This window comes from Drosophila obscura, unplaced genomic scaffold (assembly GCF_018151105.1).
Source record: "Drosophila obscura isolate BZ-5 IFL unplaced genomic scaffold, ASM1815110v1 contig_17, whole genome shotgun sequence".
Lineage (NCBI taxonomy): Eukaryota > Metazoa > Arthropoda > Insecta > Diptera > Drosophilidae > Drosophila > Drosophila obscura.
This window is the reverse complement of record NW_024542757.1, coordinates 3,008,652-3,028,464: the sequence shown is the minus strand read 5'-3', so window position 1 is coordinate 3,028,464 and position 19,813 is coordinate 3,008,652. Positions and strand designations below refer to the sequence as shown.

The window sequence follows — 19,813 nt, the reverse complement described above, 5'->3', positions numbered from 1 at the left end:
TATAATGCAAATACTTTATACTATACTACATATCATGTATGTATGGTGGTAAACTTATGAAAATTATCGCCTCTCTTGCTCTCTCATGCCGGACATAATGCAATTATGTTGAATGCTCTGTAAAAGATCAATCAATGCATCATTAGCAGTATTTTTTGTGTCTAACCCGAAGCGCAAACAATCAGGATAGGCAGCGAAATGAAATGAGATGATCCTGTGTCTCCCATCCACCGTCGCACAAAGTGTAACATGTGCATACGGAATAAATATGTACAAATGCATGTGCATATGTTTTTACAGTCTGTACAAATGCAACTAATCCCGTTATGCATTAACGTATTATTTTAAGCGTAACGTAACGGCTTTTGTTGATGTGTTTTTAGTTTTCCGACTTTCTAATTACAGTCCAAGCCATCGTATTATGATTTTTCATAGCCAGAGCCAGTGGCAGTACCAACCACAATATCTGTATGTACATATTTGTTTTCCAGGTGTATGGATGGATAGTTCGGATGTGGAGGAGGGTGGCATTAAAGTTGAAGAGCAACCACAGTTATGCCAAAACATCCTCTAGCGCATACACACGTGGAGTGGTGTGGAGTGGTGTGGAGTGGCGTCTGCTCTGAGGATTGTACTATTTACGTTTTGTAGGAAAGTCATAAAAGCGTACAAACGAAGCAAGCAAAGAAGCCAGCCATTCCGAAGCCAAAGCCAGGGCAGAACAATAGAATTTGTTACCAATTAAATGACTGCATTACATAATAATAACAATAACAATAAAAGTAACAGCAAACACAGGAACACACCACCTCCAGCATGTGCTCTACGCATGTATGTATTGTATGTCATGCTCTCATGACAGACGCGGAGGGGGGGGGGAATGAGTGTGAATTGTTCCAGGTCTTCGGCGAAGCCAAGCAAATATCTACGCACACACAAGCATGGGAGAGTGTTGTTCAAGCATCTCCAGCGGCATATTGGTTGTCAGAGTAACAGGAATCAATAGCATGCCAGTACGGAGAGTGTGGGTGGGCGGGAGAGAGCCAGCAAAGAAGCTGTCTTTATTAGGCGACAACAACAGCAAGAAAAACAAATTTGTATTACTTCATTATGGCAATGCTTTTGATTTGACTTCTTATTATACCCTAGGGCGAGGGAGGGTACAGAGTACAGAGTAGGAGCCGCCTGCTTCATTCGCATCAACTGCATCCGTCTTTACGATTGAAGAGCCTTGCTTTAGATATCCCGGCCAACATGCTACGAGTATATTGGATTTTGGATCAAACCTTGGATGTGCAAGTGTATCATAAGGTTCGGCGACCAAACAAAACCTACCACCTGTCGTGTTTTCTCTCCTTATCGTTACGTTTTCATCCCGATTTTCCATGCCTTGCTGGCTGGCTTTGATTCCATAATTTGTTTAGGAATTTCCATAAATTGAATTTTTCCGAAATATCCAGCACTAAGTAATGGAATATGAGTACATGGGAATATGAGAATATGAGAAGCGGAATGGAAAGGGAAATGGCAATTAAAAATCAAACTTCAAATTCTTTTTATATCAAAATATATATAAATGTTTATTAGTATTCGCACATGCATATACCCTGTACGGGCATATACGAGCACTCGTAATTATAGGTATTTTCAATAATTATTATAATTATTGTGGGTGTGTCTGTGTTTGTCCTGTGTGGAGGGTACAACTCGCTTCAATTTAAACCAATTAAATGGCAAACAGATTGTATGTAACAGCTACAGATAGTCACATATCGTATTGTATATATATGGTATTTATTGATGTGTATACCGCACATTATCTTATTACTTTTTGTTTGTTTGAATATATTAATTAAATGTGTTATTCACATACCGACCGACAATGGCCAGGCAATTATTATGCATCGATTCGATTTTGTATATTTGCATTTTGTTAGTCAAATTCCGATTAAATATTTTTTACCTTATTTACTTACTTGCATATGGGTGTGTGTGGTGTGTGTGTGTGTGTCTGTGTGTGTCTCATAATTTAATCTGGTTATGGATTTCTGTTTTTAAACAAACAAATAAAACAAAAATCGTGTGTGTGTGTCTTTGGCATTTTTTTTATTCAAAATAAATTGATACCGTTGTTGTTGTTTGTTTGGTTATTATTGCTATTGTTTTTGCTTTCGGTTGCTCTATTACAAAGTACCAAATGTAAATCATTCAGCGATTGAGCCTTATGCAAATAAGTTAATTATGCTTAATTTAATAGGCAATTTTTCCTCATATTTGCATACGAGTAAAGTAATTCAAATTCTCTTCATGCAATTATTGCTCTAACTTATGGATTGGATGGGTTTTCATCGTATAAAATCAATTTCAATCTACGCGCTACAGATAGTAGATATAATTCATGGGTTCTTAAATAAATATAAAAAAAGCTCCATTGTAGCACAGGGCCATGGACAATGGTCCGTCCGTCCAATTTGGGGAGCTGGTATAAATCAATTTTTTTGTTAAAACTAAGTTCTACATACTTTAAGTAATCATCTCGTATATATATTAGTTTTTGTGTGTGTGTATTTTGTGGATATGGTTTGTTGGTTGTGTGTTTGCTTGTTTTTTTGTTTGTTTGTATGTGGGAAGCACTTGTGGGCATTTAGGAATTGATTTGTATTACAAAAAACGGCAATTTCGATTCTATTATATTGGCAGCTCTATTGTGGATTTATTTGCATTCTTAAAAGTAAACATAATCAAAGCGCCTCCTCGCATGTCCCTTGTTTCTGTTCTTCCTTGCAAATTAATTACAAAATACTAAGCTCTTTTTTCTTGTTTTTCCCCATCAAACAGCCAGGTGAATGCTTCTCCTGGGTTGCTGGTGCTCCTCTACTCCAAAGTTCAACTAAAATGTTGCAAACAATTCAGCTTAAGCAAATATTAAGCGGAAAGTCCTGTCGGTGTATAAGCATGCATAAAATTCAATGATAAAACGTAAAAGAGCAGACAAAGGACATGCCCTAGATGTCTTGCACCTAGCTTAGTCGATATTACGTTGGTTTAAATGCTATGCTTAAAATGGGCTCGCGTGTGTTTGTCGGTTTTCTTTTCTCAAGCTCTAGCCGCTTGTCTACTAAATTGCATTACAATGCGTGTTGGATGTGAATGCGGTTCGTGGTGTACGTATAAATTAGAGTACATACTAAATAAATAATATGCTGAATATAGTAGTGTGTTCGTGTTGTTCGGTTTAGTGTTTAGTGTTTTTCAAATGTGGTTCTCGCTCTTGAAGCTACAAAAGTGTTGGCCAGTTGTTCGCACTGAAATCGTTAATTGATTGTTTTTCTTTCATGATTAATACAAAAACATCGTCCGCGCTCATTAAATATCCTTATATCCTTCCTCTTCAACATTGAGTAACCTTTGTCTGCCATATGGAATATCCTATATCCTTTGCCTCCCTTCGAATGCTTAGTCCAAAAAGAAACCAATCCGCACTTGGATATATACAAAAGAGTTTTGCTTAGTTGCATATACATATAAGTTGTGCCAAATCGGTAGATATACATACATACATACTCGTATGTATATATTGTATGATTGTATATATATAGATTGTGTGGTTAATACGTTGCGATTGTTATTATTGTTGCCGTTGCCGTTGCTGTTGCTCTTTCGGTTTCTGTTGCTGCTTCGTTTGCTGCCGTTTCTTGACACTGATTTATGGCGATACATATGGCGGTGGCTTGCGATAGGAGGGCGTGGCCGGTGACTTCCCTCGCACCTCCCGGCCGCCCACAACAACAGCCGGCGGCGGCACATACTCATCCACATCATTGTCGCCTGCAACCAGATTTGCCAGAGATTAGAGTTTGAGTTGAGGAATGGGTATGTGGGTATGTACACGTACCATTCATGTTTGAGGTATTGTAGGACGGTGGCAGCAGCGGTGGCTTCTCGTCTTTGAGTATTACGGGGCTCTTGTTGCCGATTTCGGGCTTCTCCTCATATTCGTCCTGAAAGATGACGGGTATGCCCTTGGCCCGGAAGGATTTGCGCTCTTCTTCGTCGCCTGAAAAGGAAACCAAAATTGAATTTGACTCTGGATGAAATACACATGGGAGGGAATGGGTGGAAGCCCAACCCGCTGCCGTACCAAGCTCCATTTTGCCGCTCTTGTGGCGACGCCTGTGCAGGCAGCAGGCCACGATAGAGGCCAGCACTATCATGACCAGAATGATGACAGCCGGCAGAATGAAATTGGCCAAGTACTCCTCGCTGAAGGTGGACTTCTGGCTGGGCTCCTCAGGGCGCGTGGGTACGAGCTCGTGCTGATTGATGTCTATGTTTTCGGAATCTGCAAAAGGAAAGGAAGGGATGCGAAGGAATACCAAATTAGCTCTGCTTCCAAGGGGAAATCTGTGCAGACATTCTTACGATGACAACTGCCAAAAGGCGCCACCGAAAAGTTGGTTAGATTCAGCTCCGGTCCCATGGCCCGCTTCACGCTATCCCTCAGGCTGTCGCCGGCCAGATATACACTGCGAGTGGCCGCCAGCTCCTTCTCCGGGCAGCGGTTGTGGTGCTTGTACAGCGACGTGTTGTAGAAGTTCACAATGGTGCCGTCTGAGTCGTGGTGAATGTTGATGGAACGGATCTGGATTTGATTGGTGTTGGCGTCACCGTTCACCTTGGCGATGCGCTCCACAAACTTGCGCTGCAGCTCTGCATTGAAGTTCTCGTGGCGAATGGACAGGTAGGCCTTGAAGAAGGCCCCAAATTCCTTTTTGGGGGGATGGCTAACTACTACGACGAGGGCATCGTGGGCACTGAGACCGCCGCTGTCCTCCGCCACCAGCAGGTACTCCTCGGAGCCGGTGTCGCCACCCTTTGGGATGCCGTAGAACTCCTGGTTTTTCGAGTCGAACTGCAGCCAGTGGCGTGTCCCCAACTCCTTGTGCTCCTTGGACTTGAGGGTGAGCGTCAGGTCATTATCATTGGCATCGTAGAAGGTGTCTGGCGGCACCTTGAACACCAGCAGTTGTCCCACGCTGGCGTTCACTCGATCCACTTGGTTGCGCGGCATCGGTGGCACGTTCTTGGCCATCTGCATGGTGGGCTTCACCTTCGTCAGGTCCTTCTGGCAGGATCCAATCAGCTGGCCAGTGATCGACTTAATGGCCAACAGCGGCTGCACCAAATCGCTGAGACGCTGGGCATCCAGACGGCTTACAAGCTCGCTCAGCTCCTTCTCGGGGCAATCGCTTGTGGGCAGGGTCTCGTTGAAGTACACGAAGATGGCGCTGTGTGGGTCCAGCGGCGTTGGACGGATCTCGCGCACCACCACCGCCGAGCTGTTGTCATCATCCAGGGTACGAGCCAAGGCATTGATCAGCTTCAGCTGCCAGTCAATGTTGTGGCCGCTCTTCCCGTTGATCTTCACGACAACGCTGATCTCGTGGTTGATGGTCCGCACCGCACGATGCTGCTGCACGCTGATCTCCACCGTCTCCGTGACGGTGGCATTGCCCGAGTCAGTGGCAGAGAGACGATACTGCCAACGGGACACTGTGTCGTCCAAAGGTCTGCAAATGGAGAGAACGGACCAAGCACATTAGAGACTTTCGTCCTGCATTGCCATAACCCCCGTTTACTTACAGTCCGTACAGTTCCCGCTTGTCAGCATTGAACTGCAGCCAGGAGTTGGACTTCAGCTCGTGGCCATCCTTGTCGGTGAGCTCCAGACGCAGGTTGCCCTGATCTTCGGCATCCCAGAAGGTATCCTCGGGCACTATCATGGTGAAAGCCTTGCCCGAGGTCACCGCCAGCTTCTGCAGACGCGTCTTGATAATCGGTACACTGTTCTCCGGCTGTGGCTCCACATAATCCGTCGACGCGAATGTGCTGACGGTGCTGGTCGCCTCGGGCGTGGCACGTGTTGTCGTGGCCACCGTGGAGGGGGGCACTGAAGAGCCTGGTAACAGCTGCTGTCGATAAGAGGGATTAATAGGGATTTGAGCGTTGCCAGGGCCCCTTGCTGTAGCCCATACCTCATTATTGGCTAAGCTGCCGCCGCCGCCGCTGCTGTTATTATTGGGGGTGCTGATGGCATCGGCCTCTCCTTCCTGGGAATTACAGGTAAATTATAAGCATTGAGATGACTAATTGATGCCAGAGGGCTGGCTCTAAGTGTCATGCTGAAGGAGTCTGCGGCTAGGAGAGGCAGGCAGAGTTAGTGTTAGTACAACATCCAAGTACGAGTACAAAAACAGCAAGGAATAGGTATGTGGGTGTGGGTGTGTGTGTACGTAGAAGGTGGACATGCAGTTACCAAGGACCCCATGCAGGAGTTGGGGAGGAGGCGCACTCTGTTTCGCTAATTGCCACATGCTGCGAGTAGGTGCATTTGGTCGGAAGGAATGTTCCGCGCTTAATTGGATGCAGGACAAACCAGCGGACGGGTGGACGGGCGGTGGGGCGGAGGGGGGGGGGCGGAGGGGGTAGTGGTGCAACATCTATGGATCGACTTGTAAGCTTAACAACTAAATGTTTGCAATTGCAATGCAAACGCGATGCGGCATTTCACCTTAGAACTAATTGTGCGGTGCGTTGCTGTGGACTCTACTACGTGAGCATCGATTTCGCTGGAGGAGGACGTTCTGGCTGTTATTGTTGCAGCAGCAGCAGCTGCTGCCGTTGTTGGAATCGTTGTGGCATCTTCATTGTCTTCGACGGGCGGATAGCTGCTCAGCTCGAAATCATTTACATGTGGCTGCTTTTTGGTTTGAGTTTCAACATAAATTTAATATAGTTTTCTTTTTCTGTAGGGTCAAAACTAGCAGCAAAAGATCCACACAACACATTTATCACCCGTCCTGCGCCTGTTTACCTCCACTAAATGTTAAACCAGCATGGACTATGTACAAAAATAACTGTACGAATGAACTGCAGAAGAAAGAGACTAATTTTAATCCTTCTGCCTTCTGTCCACAGTTCATTCTGCTCGGACCATCGTTTGTCAACACTAACTGCCAAAAACAAAAACAAAAACGGAACTGCAGCTAAAGCATATAAAATGTACATATACTAGTATATATGTATGTTTGCTTGTACTATATACACAATTATATTAACTATGTTTATCTACTTCTTTATCTAGTTTAGTTTTTACTAACATTTATGTACAGAAAGAACTCCACTAAAAGTCTTTTATGACGGCAAAACACGAATGTTGTTAAGCCATTTTTATGGAGTTAAACTCTCATTTTACACAGGACAAACGCCAATAAAAATACAATATCAATAAAAACAACTAAAGCAAGAGAGTTACACATTAAGAGACAGACAGAGTGAGAGAGAGAGAGCGAGGGAGAGGGACACAGAGACAGAACTAAGCTAACTCCTGGCTGTTGGAGGAGACACACACACACAGAGAAGTGGGAGGGAGGACAACAGTTTACATGTGACAACGACAAGAGACAAGAGAGACAACACACACACACAATCACGCGCGCGCACACACAAAAGCGACATCATTTACCTTTGGCGACATTTCAAACAGTGTTGTTGTTGTTGTTGTTGCTGGTGTTGTAGTTGACATTGTTGCTGTTGGTGTGATTGTTGTAGTTGTTGCAGATGATGATGATGATGAAGTTGTTAGAGTGTTGTTGTTGTTGTTATTGCGGTCTAATACAATGCCTGTGTTGGCGACAATGTGAGAGGATGGTGATGAGGATGGGGAGGAGGAGGTCCCTGTTGTCGATGCAGAGGTGGACATGGATGGCAACGAAGACGTTTCAACAGCTTCGATTGATGGCACAACAGAGGAGGAGGCGGAGGAGGACACTGACACTGAGGAGGTTGCATCATAGGGTGAGAATGGCTTCTGATTGCTGCTGCTACTACTGTGCTGTGTGTCGGCAGATACGGACCCCGATATGGGTGGGGGTGTGGTGTTATCAGCGGTGCTGAGTGTGAGAGCAGCATCCACATCTACGACGGCGACGGCATCCACCTGATTCCCTGATTCCTTCTCCAGGTAAGTGGACTTTACCATATCCGTGGCAGGGCCAGGCATCGCAGTTGTGGCTGTCGTGGCAGCCGCTGTGGTGGTGTCCACATTATTTTCCTGGAATTTGCCTGGAACAGCGCCCAATGGCCTGAAGCTCCACATAATCCCCATCATCATCGTCAGCACCAGCACCAACCTCATCGACGGGCGATGGCCCGAGCACGGGGACCAGCTCCTTGATATTCTTCGTATTCTCAATGGTCTTGCTTATCACCGACTCCAGCCTGGAGACACTCGCCTCAATTTCCTCCTCTACACTGGCCACCGAGGGCGTGGCAGATGCAGAGGCAGAATCACCGTCCGACTTGTGTTAGTCGATGATTCGATGTTGTTAGTTACGATTAGGATTTCGATTTCGATTGCAGTTTAAATATTTTTACATTCATCAAACAAATGAGAGAACGAGAGAACACAATGAGAGCGATATATAGACAGAGAGAGAGAGAGAGAGAGTGAGCGAGAAAGAGATGGCAAAAGAGAAGAAAAAACGTATACACCATATGATGAATTACAGTTAGTTATACTCGTATGTATGTAGTGTAATTATGTAATTATATAGAAATCGGATAAATGTACATATGTATGTATTTGTATATAGTATGTATGTGTAGGGTGTATCCGTTTTCCATATATTGCAATTTGCAAGGTGTATTTTTGTGGCTGTGCGAATGTTATTAACAAAGTGCAGTGTTGTAAAACAAACAGAAAATATAACGTATGTATGACTTCCGGAAATAATAACGGAATCTCGACTCGTATGCGTTTACACATAGTTCAACACGATCCACAATGCATTAACCTCGGAGTATTCTCATTTAAACGGATAAACGAATAATGAAAAAACACCGAGAATGAACCAAAGTAAATATTGGGAATGTGGCAATAACCATTTGAGTAATCAATCGGAACACTCACCACTCCATGATGATGACGATGCGCATGCGTGGTCACCGCTGGCACTTCCGTGCTTGGCTCACTGTTTCCCCCCAAAAATAGAATATGAAATGATTATGACAGATACTCGGAAGCGGCGACACAAGAGCTGCAGTAGCTGCAGTACTTACGAAACTTCCTCGCCTCCCTCATCTTCATACTCGTAGTCATCATCATCGGCGCCAGAACCCTCCGACTGACGTCGCCTGCGTTGGGATCTAGAAGTAGAAGAAGTAGGATCGTCAGGGAAACGCTCTGTCAATGTGATTTATGCACATATCTCGGGTCACACGATGCGCACATCAATGAGCATTATTTTTCATTCAAACTAGTTTATTGCTTCATTGATTGATGGAGCATCAGCTAGCGGATGTTCTGATGTTTCTTGGTTCTGTACTGGACCCACCTCGACTTCAATTCCTTGCGCCAAATAAACCAGAGACCAAAGTTCTCCTCCGTCAGAGCGCCAATGGTCCCGTCCTTCACCTGGTGGGCAATCTGCTTGGCTATCGGCTCACCCATGACAAAGTAGCTTGGACCACAGCCGATCTGCACAGAAGATACCGAAAGTTATAAACGAATGGAAACAGTAGAGGAAAAATACAAACCATGAAACTGGCGCGTCCCAGCCGACGATTCAGAGTCTCTATATTCTTGTTCCCCTTGCCGCCCTTCCTCATCGCCAGCTTGTGCATGGACCTGAGCTCCCGCTTCGACACCGAATCCAACGAAATGAACTCCTATTTTGGTATAAAAATACAAATTTAAATACTGAGACATGTCCTGAACATATGTACATGCAGCTTACCTTGGGTATGGCAAAGAATTTGGCCAATTTCGACTGAACATGGGCTCTCTTGGTGGCCGTCAGCTCGCTCCAGTCGTGCTTCTTCAGCAGCAGCGATAGCACAATCTCGTTCTGCTGGTTCTGGCATCCCATCAGCTCTGTCACATAGGGATCCTGCTTGTAGGCGGGCACATCCTTTGGCTCAATGACAGGCACCTAAAATAAGCAAAGAGAGAGAATGTTGAGTGGGGGAGGGACCATGACAAACCACTCTTTGCTTTATTGCTCAAGCTATTATCGTAGCGACGACAATCTAATCGAATCGGAATCGGAATCGTCGACTGCATAATTCAAATGAAAAGCGTCATGCATCATCCATCAAAGTTAGCCAGACAAGCGACAGGACAGAGTCAGAGCGAGAGACGCAGACACAGACACTGACACAGCCACAGACCGGTTGTTCTACAGTAAATGCTTGTAGGAGTGCACTCTTGTTTTGAGCGGCAGTCGAATAAGGAAATAGTTAACAGATAGCTTCTACAAGAACTGTTTGTTTCTGCTTGTTTCTCTGCCAGAATTCGTGGATATTCCCATAAAAACGATTGTAGTAGGACAAATTTTAAAACCTCATAACTTATGGTACATTCATGGGAAGATATGGGAAGATAAATTCATGGGAAGATAATCGAATCGAATCCAATCCATTAAAATACTTGTAAATGATGATTTAAAGTTAGATTATTCATAAATCTAACAAACTATAATATAATCAGACCACCTTTATCACATGGGCTGTCATGGGAACTCGTTTTGGCTATCTTTTACAAATTCTCCACTGAGCCTAGACCCCTTGGGTGGGGTGGTGGAAGCTATCGCCCATTACTCACCTGAGAGTCGTTCACATTAAAGTCGCGCTCCGCTTGCACCAGGGCGAGGGCGATGGCGACGGCGAGCAGGAGGAGCAGGCGGCTTCCACTGACCGATAAGCACCGCGACAATCTCATATTTCGATTCGTTTTGGCGATTGCCCAGATATGTGTATATATGTATGTATATGTTTGTGTGTTCTGTTTTGTGTGTAAAGAATGCAGTTTCGATTTCAATTCACAGAAATATTGTATTATGTGGCAGTGGTGGGGTGGTATTTCTTTCGATTTCTTTTGCTTTCGAGTTTCGCTTTCGTTTCGGTGCACAAAAGTGGAAAGAAAGAGGAGAGTTTGCCGTTTGGCTTCGTTTACATCATCTTCATTAGCAGAGGAGTCGTCGTGGTCGTCGCTATCATCATCGTCCGATGATGATCATCTGCAAGTGGAATTAATGGGAATTTATTAAACATATTTTATCGCTTTGAGGGGAGTGGAGATGAGAGGAGAGGGTGGGTGCTGTGTGCCTATGCTAATTAAACGTTCACTTGGGTTCGCTGACCCAAAACCCGAGGCCAGACCCATCCCCCGGCCCAAACCCAGGCCACAATTTGTGCCTTGAGCATTATTTATGTGTGCCTGTGTGTGGATGTATATTGTTGCAACTCTTTCTCGCTCTTCTCTCTGTAATTAACATAAACAACTGTTAAGTGTTGTTTTTGCTGTTGTTATTTTGTTGTTTTTCCTGTATTTGGGGGGAAAATTAACGCCCGATGAACAAGATGCACATGATCTTTTTTTTTGGTAATTGGAGAGACCCCCGAGACAGACAGACAGACAGACAGATGAAAATGGAAAGTTCGACTTGGAAAATGCTTAATTAAAGAGATGTTATCAGTGGTGGGGGGAGTGAAGGAGAAGTATGAGTAGACAATTGATGTCTGATTGATTATGAATATGTAAACCTACTATAATATGCCCGGTGGTTGAATCAATCAATGTTTTTCAGTCCCAACAAATTCAAATTATTTTATAAGATAATTCTTCTACAATTATCATCGAATATTTATTCCACACAAATTTTAATATTGATAAATCCCAATTATCCCATAGAACAATGAAAAGTATTCTACTCATATTTCACATACATTTTGCATAAGAACAAGTATTTCCCTTTGATTTAATTGGGTCGCTCCCTCCACAAACTCTGCCCCGCACGCACCCCTGCATGCTGCTGGAATTCCCATAAATTTGTTAATCGCTCATTGAGCATGCATCCCCAACGCTGCCTGCTCTAAGCTGTCGGCTTATCATCTGGATTCTATTTATGGATTCTTTCCATCGACCGAGCAAAGTACGGGGTACGGCACGGGGAGCACTCCCCAAATAACTTTCAAATAATCATTCAGCAAACACATTATCGGTCTACTCCTTCTCTTCACAGCGCAACATGTGTTGGACATGCCCGCTTCTGGATGGATGGATGAATGGAGGGGGGCTGTTGGGGTGTGACACACAAAAATGGGAACACAATTGCATACAAGTTTGCAGCATTCCTTATGAATGGGGTTAACATTTCAACTCGGGGGCAGTGGAAATGTGCTTGGAAAACGCATAAAAATGCATGTTAAATGCCGTAATTGAGGCAGACAAGCCACAAATATGGCAATAATTAATACGGCAACACCATTCCATTGGAATTGAAATGAGCAGCGATAAATGACAGCCTATGCCACGCAGATTCCATTCAGAACTCCAGCCACAAGAGAAGAGCTCGTGGAATTTCATAAATACGAGTAATGGAAAATAATAATTGCTTTTGCATATGCCGCAGCTAAAATATCATTTATATATTCTCTCTTATTTTTTCTGTAAATATCTTTATTTGTTTTTGTCTGCTTTCTAGTTAAATTTAATTGAAGAGTCCGCCCCGAAGCGACCCGCCTGGAATATCAAATGCCCCCTCATGGGGGGCGGGGAGGGGAAGTGAAGGAGCAAAAAGTGTCAGACGGCAATATGGCACCAATACATATTTGTCTCTCTCTCTCTCACTCGCTGTCTTCCCTCTCTATGTATTGGTGTGCGTGTGTGTGTAGATGAACTTAAAATGCAGCGAAGCATGCCGGGCCATCAGTCGTTGTACCCCTTGCACACACACCCTCCTCCTCCTCCTCCTCTTCCTCCTGCACCACATCAGCACAGCAAAGCTAGTAGCAGCCCTCCTCTATCCATCACCACCTCTCTCCCTAACCATCACCTTCCTCTTCATAAACACCTCTCTGCTGCTGCTTCTGCTTCTACTTCTGCTTCTCTCCCACTCCTGCTCTTCGGCATGAATGAGAATGAGGCCCAGGGGCTTAGTGTGTTTGTGTGTTTGTTGGTATGCAAATGAATTAGCATTGCGCCAAATGCAAAAGGAGATGGAAGAACCATGACAAAGCGAGAGGGGGGAGTAGGGGAGTATAGAGTTGGAGCAGGAATAGGAGTTGTAGTTGTAGTATACATAATGGCGTGTGGGTGGGTTGGTGTGGGAGACAGAGAAATGAGAGAACATAACTTAACAGCTAGAATACAAAACAAGTTTCTCTGCTGCTCCTCCTCTGCTGCTGGTGAATGCATCAACGGAGATAAGAGAGTCTACCATAGAGGCGCCGCAGCCACACACATACAGCTGCAACGGGAACTGGAGCTGGAGAACTGAAGCCTGGCCTGGCCTGGCCTGGTCTGGCTCTGGCCTGGCTCTGGAGTCTGCGGTGTGCGGTTGGGAGTGGGGGGTTGAGGGTCAGTTTCATAAATTGAGTCCAGCACAAAAGCAAACTAATAAAGGTACAAGAACAATACAAAAGACTAACGATGATGATGATGATGTTGCTGATGGTGATGGCATCGCCCACGCCATGGCGACTTTTCAAGTCTGCCGTGGCTGTGCTTTTCATACCCTCACAGAGGGTATGATAAATGTGACAATATGTTGGAAACGCCCAGAAGGGAATCATTTTCTACCCAATCAAACTTAACACACTGCAGTTTCGAACTTAGTCTAAGCCGTTTAATTATTCAGTACAGGGTATCAAAAGCTTGGCTATTCCATGTCGAGGGTTGTTGTTGTTGGTATTAATGTGATTGCAGAGGCCTACATTTAGAGCCCCCCACTCGGTGTGGCACCAGCAGCCGCTGTCCATCTCTCTCGCTTCCCCTGGCAATTAATTACGACTCTTCCCCTCCCCACAAGCTCCACTCAGAGGTTGCCCTGTTCAATTAGCCTTGGTTAACACACACACACACACATGCACATGCACATGCGAGATGTCTTCTTCTTCGTCTTCGTTTACGTGACACAAAAGATGTTGATTCTGCAGCCAGTGGAAGCGGACGCGGCCGCGGCACTTTCTTACAAAGAAATTCTTTCATCAAGCTGCAGAGCAGAGCAGAGCAGAATGCAGCGACCGCATAAACGAATTTATATTCATTTTCATTGCACACACGTATACGGAGTAAACCCTCCGTTTCTGCCTCTCTGCGGAGATCTTTAATGTATTTATTTTGGTGACCCAAACAAATTACTCTTTTTGGCACTGAAGAATGGCTTTTACCCAGCTTCTATTTGGGCATGCTGACTTTTACAGTCGGCTTGGTAGGGGAAGTTCTGTGTGCTAAGTGATAAGCCAACAACTTCCGGAAATGGAAAATGTAGCTTTGATTATAGAAAAACAAGAAACCCCTCATAAATAATCTCTCGAAGCAGTTTGTTTTTAAACATATTTTCCATAGTGAGAGAATTCTGTATTCGATGTTCTTTAAATTTTTTTATTTTCTGTGGAGCATCTTTTCACGTTTTAATTCGGTTTTCTTCGAAAACAATAAACAGCAATTGTATCGTTCTTGTTCATCTTTCCAGCTTTTCCTTGCTTTCTTTCTCTCATAATTCTTCTTCTCGCCCCATCCCAATGAAACCCACAGGGATCCCCGCGCGCTGGCGGAGCTTTAATTAATTTGATTCGCCGCACTGGGCGCAACAACTCCAGCGATGACGATGACGACGACGACTTCAAATGGCCAGCATTGTGGGGCTAATGGATTGTTTTCGGCTTGTATTTTGTTTACGATGCTGCCTGATTGAAAAATTGTTATACATACATATATTGCACACACACATCTGTGTGCATGTGTACATATATGTACATATGTGTACATATATATGTATGTATTTGATAGTTTGACCCACAATCTTGTCGTTGGAAATAGTCTTATTGAAAATATGTTTTGTGGCACGCATCGCCAATGGACTGGAACCGACGCAATGGCCACTCGCACTGGATTTTCAATCGTCGATTCGGCGGGGGAAACACACACACCACACACACATACACAAAACAAAAACTCTATGGTTTGGGTACAGAGTGGAAAGCAGGCCATGCAATTACCAAAAATAGCCCAAAGTCTCTCCTCTCTCGGTTCTGTTCTCCTCAATCATCGCCACGCATCAACTCTGAGGCAGGGCTGGGCATGGGAGATGGGGCTGGAATGGTATAATATGGCATATGGGAATGAGATGGGTTGGTCACGAAAGGCGTGCCGCATTTTGGTTTTTAAAAAAGCCAAAACCAAAAAAAAAACTACAATTTTAATGGCTGCAAAAGCACAAAAAATTATTGAAAAGCAGGAAATGTTTTTATTGAATTGCACTTTTCTAGTTTATTACGAAATTCCAGCACCTTTTGAGGTAGATCAAGTATTTTCTAAATTTTTCACCATATACAATACGTATCTATATTGAGCCCCCTATTTAAAATGTTTCTTTTTATATCATTTTGGATCTTCCCTTGAGCAACAGCAGTGGAGTTCAAACACATGGGGCGAGCATTAAAATGGCTTTCACAGATAATACTGCTCTACAAAACTAAACAGCGACAGCCCAGCCATGGGCCAACGCCGAGACCAAACAAAAGATATGATAACAGTTGGTGGTGGGTCTTACAGTTAGTCAAATGATATGCATATCTGATAAGTGTGCTGCCGCATGGGCCAGAAAAGAAGAAAATTATTAAGGTAGCTGAGGTGTAACCCAATTTCCGGCCCATTGCTCAATGATCCATGGAAAGCGGCCCAAAAAAGGTGTTAAGCTTGGGAAAAATCCCCGGCCAGTACGTGAGTGCAGGCATAAATGCAGCATAAAGCACAGCACGGACACGCATGTCTCCAACTGGCATTGTCGGTGCCGCCCCAAGAACCAGCAGACCGACAGCTGGCGGCACAGATCTACCCATATCAGTAATTCCATTGAGTAATTGACTATAATTAGGGTATGACGATGATGGAGACCAATTTGGTGATATGCATAATTGAAGTGGGGCTGAAGTTGTATGAGAGCAGAGCAGAGCAAGGAAAAGACAACTGATTGAGTGATTGCAATCCGATTTCCAATTAAGACAAACACAGGCCATGACAAACCCATTTTGGTTAAATTGTAACTTTAATGTGAACACAATCTAACCAATTGACTCGTGAGCATCTGGCTCGTCTGCAGTAATTTGATTAGAAATCACGTGGCATTTGAAACGAAAGAAGAGGCCACTCTACGCCACAAAATACAGCTGAACAGCCGATTTTCCGCAACCTGCCATACCCGCTACTCGGGTTTATATGGCTGAGTGGAAACTGATCCCATTGGAATTTCACATAATTCACATCGAAAGGAGACTCTGAAAACGAAAAGCAATGTACATATGATTGCTGAGTAATACAATACATCCTTTATATTTGAATTTGTCGATCCGACAGCGTACTTTTGGCAGAGGAATGTATACATTCTCGATTTGGTTTCTCTAGACTTTAGTTGGACATTGCCCATGATGATCCTGAGAGTGACATCTACACCCAATGCACCCCTGTTGGCTCTGCCGGTACCTGGCATAAAGAGAGTGGATAAGAGAGCGAGAAGCAAAACGCTGCCAAAGGCAATGTTGTTGCCACTGCGGGGGCATTGATCCAATACACAGCACTACGCTACACACGAAGCGATTGAGTTTGCAGAGTCACAAGAAAAATATTTTTTGCGTGGGGCCAACGTCTGGGACAGAGAACGGGAAGGGGCAGGAGTAGGAGTAGGACAGGGCAGGGCAGAACAGCCGCCATATTGGCCAAATGGCGGCGGCGTTGGAGTTGCAGTTGGAGCGGCAGACGCAGACGCAGGCCATGTGCAGAGTTGGCGATCAAATGCGTTCCGAGATCTCTTTCTTGCATGCATAATGATTGCCGTCTGTTCCTGCATTTGTCGGTTGATATTTCGTAAAAAGTTTTACGAGTGTGTGTGTGTCTGCTGCACCAGCAACAACAGTAAAGCAAATGCTAAAAACAAACACACAACGCAATGCCAGCAACACACATACGCACAGAGGCACAGGGGCAGAGAGGCAGAGGCGTTGATGAAGACGACAGCTATCCACCAAGAGCAAGCGAAACAACAGCACCAACACACAGCAGAAGAACAGTTGTTGCCTTTGCCGGCCCAGTACGTTCCAGTGCCGCTGAGTTGGACAGCTGCCGCCATGATAGATATTCCCCCGTTTGCCCCATGTATTTCTGTACTTTACGGGCCATCAAGAAGCAGACCAAAAAGAGCAACAAACAAGTGCAAGAGAAATGTAATCCGCAACGAACTTTTTTACACACTGCCAATATGATATTCAAGGCAAAATCAACAGATATCCAAGATAAAACCCTATCGATATCGGTGGAAAGAGTCATCAAACTCTTGCGCTGCGGCAGAGCAAGAAGTTCAACACCATGAATCAACAGAATAAACTGCCCGAGCGGTTGAGATAGAGATAGAGAGAGAGTGCTGGTTGAGCGAATTGGAATGTGGAAAGACCCACAAACTTCCAGATAACGAAAGACAAATGCGAAACAGACATTTCTTAAAATTGGAAACGCAGCTGGTCTGGTCTGCACTTGACACGCAACGCGACCGACCGACCAACCGCCCCTCATCGTTAGCCCAGCCCAACAAATTGACGCAATCTGATTAAAAACGCATCAAAATAAAACTAAATATGAGAGAGGAGTCGAAGGGAGAAGAATAAACCTATGCTAAATGGTCGTAAAAGTAATTTTCTTGCCGCACAGCACACACACACATACACACACCAACGAACCCAACCCAAAGCAGACGAAAAGGGAGAATTTAAGGGTGCCCAGCGGAAGCAAATAAGGAAAAGGTCCCAGTTCCAGGCGGCACTCATAGAAGCGTCCCCCTTTTTGCGTACGCAGCATCCGCAAAAGAGTGCCAAAAACTGGAATGGTAATGGTCGGGATTTGGTACAGTGGCCACTCGCTAGATTAAATCAAACAAAGTTGTTAATTGAATTAACTGCTGATACAGTGGGGCATACTCCAGAAATACTAAAGGATTCGTATACTATACTGTCCACCAACTGTTGGTCAGTGTCTGCGAGGACTCACTGTAGTTGGTGGTGTTGGTACGTACGGGCAAAATCAGTGCGGGCGGAAACTGAGTGCCGTCATCAAAACACACAACACACACACACACACACTCGTAAACAGGAAAAGAGAGAAAGGAAGGGAGAGAGGCTGAAAAGGCAGACACATGAAAGTCAGCAGAGAGGGGAGAAGGGTGGGTAAGTGAAGTGACAGCTGCCCCAGCCGCACCGCATCCGCATGACCGGGGAAACACTCTCCATTTTCAGGGGGCCGCCGCTAAAATCATTTGTTAAGCCTCGTAGCCATGACAACTGGACTCTGGCTGACCGTGTCCTGGTCAGATTTTTCGAGTTTTTCTCGCCCTCTCTCACGCATCCATAAACGAGAACACAGAACACACACCATCGTCATCATCCTCATCATCAACACAACCAGCAAATGGGAGAAAAAGAACAACAATGCTGGGTGCTGTGGTGCAGCCTCCATCCATCTCGCTTCCGTGTTTCGAAATTCAATTTATGTATACTTTATGATGCGCCGCATCGTCGTCGCCGCCGACGTCGACGTCAGCGTCAACTTCGACGTTGCCGGCTCCCCAAGCGCCAAGCGCCAGAGCTGCGCTGCTCCTCTCCTCTCCATGGAGCCCAGTGAGGCGTAGAAAATTCGTAAGTTAAGGAAAATCGATTTTCCTGTTGTATTTTTTTCCTGTTTCGGCTCGACTCCCCTCTGGCTACGAATGCTGCCTGTCGCTGATATAGCTAATTACAATGCACATTATGGAATTCTGGCTAATGGATATAAATAAATGCAGGCCAGGCTGCAATATCTCCCCACTCACACTAACACAACACTCACGCACTCGAACATGGATGTGCACTCACCTCTCTTGTGCTATTTTGAATGCTCCGTTTTTCGGGGAAGTCGAGTCTGCGAGTCGCCAAGTGCACTCTACCATTCACTCGGGGCCCAGATTCCCTTGCCTCCACTGTCCTGTCCTGCTACCAAAATTGCGTCCAAAGAGCGACACACATACATCGGCCTGAATGTGCGGCAGTGTCTTGTCAGCGTGTGTGTGTGTGTGTTTGCTTCTTTTTGTTGGAATTTTCACTTGCAACTCTTTTTTTTCACATTCACTGCAGAGCTCCACTCTACGCGCTTTTTGCAGACTCTATTTACGTTAACGGGGCACAGACTATTTATTAAGCACTCTGGGTCTCACATGCTGCATGTTTTTCTTTGCTTTTCACTTTTTTTCTGGTATAATAAAACAGAAAACATGGGAGCCGAACCGAACGCAGCACAGAGAATTTACAGTTTGCTGGCCAATCGGCTGAAACTGTCAGCTGTTTGCCAGCGTAATCAGTGCTGCCACGCAGATCTAGCTTTTTTTCGAAGTCAGAGGTTTTTCTTTTTGACGAGTTTTTTCTTCTTCTTCTTCCTTTTTGACGAGTTATTTTCTTCTTCTTCTTCTTCCTTTTTGACGAGTTTTTTTCTTCTTCTTCATTTTTGACGAGTTTTTTCGCGAAATTCGAAAAAGGCGTTTCGAGCTCCAGTAATCATGCACCCTCTCTAGGTTTCACACCTTGGAACTTTCTTCGTCATTTCGGTTTGTTTTTCGATATTTTTGCAGCATTATTTTATGAATGCATTAATTAATGTTTTGAATCATTTGGTGTTAATTTGAGGTTTAAATTGTTTTCCGCAGCTAAACTCAAGTCTTTTAAAGTAATGTTT

At 44.7% G+C, this 19,813-nt stretch overlaps 1 protein-coding gene across 8 annotated transcripts; it reads right to left on the bottom strand.

Annotated features, from left to right (window-relative positions):
* Positions 1 to 3,640: 3,640 nt before the first annotated feature.
* LOC111074710 (dystroglycan) lies at positions 3,641 to 19,416 on the bottom strand. 8 transcript variants are annotated; one of them, XM_041592097.1, is made up of 14 exons: positions 18,961 to 19,416; positions 10,664 to 11,078; positions 9,798 to 9,992; positions 9,598 to 9,729; positions 9,396 to 9,538; positions 9,121 to 9,207; positions 8,972 to 9,032; positions 6,572 to 6,757; positions 6,036 to 6,110; positions 5,644 to 5,972; positions 4,423 to 5,570; positions 4,142 to 4,342; positions 3,896 to 4,057; positions 3,641 to 3,828 (listed from the first exon to the last, which is right to left on the bottom strand). In XM_041592097.1, exons 2-14 carry the CDS (start codon positions 10,778 to 10,780, stop codon positions 3,707 to 3,709), a joined length of 2,958 nt encoding a protein of 985 aa, XP_041448031.1. In that variant the 5' UTR covers positions 10,781 to 11,078; positions 18,961 to 19,416; the 3' UTR covers positions 3,641 to 3,706. The 8 variants fall into 8 exon arrangements, with proteins under 8 accessions (XP_041448031.1, XP_022223300.2, XP_041448028.1 ...); XM_022367608.2 differs by lacking the exon at positions 6,572 to 6,757 and having other exon boundaries at positions 18,961 to 19,415; XM_041592094.1 differs by lacking the exon at positions 6,572 to 6,757 and having other exon boundaries at positions 5,644 to 5,969; positions 18,961 to 19,415.
* Positions 19,417 to 19,813: the final 397 nt, after the last annotated feature.

Coding starts and splice junctions, on each gene's coding strand:
- LOC111074710 (XM_041592097.1), bottom strand. CDS start 10,780: ATGAGATTGTCGCGGTGCTTATCGGTCAGTGGAAGCCGCCTGCTCCTC. Junction 6,758..8,971: donor ATCGTCATCATCATGGAGTG/GTGAGTGTTCCG, acceptor ACCAAAAAGCAG/CCACATGTAAATGATTTCGA. Junction 4,058..4,141: donor GAGCGGCAAAATGGAGCTTG/GTACGGCAGCGG, acceptor TTTCCTTTTCAG/GCGACGAAGAAGAGCGCAAA.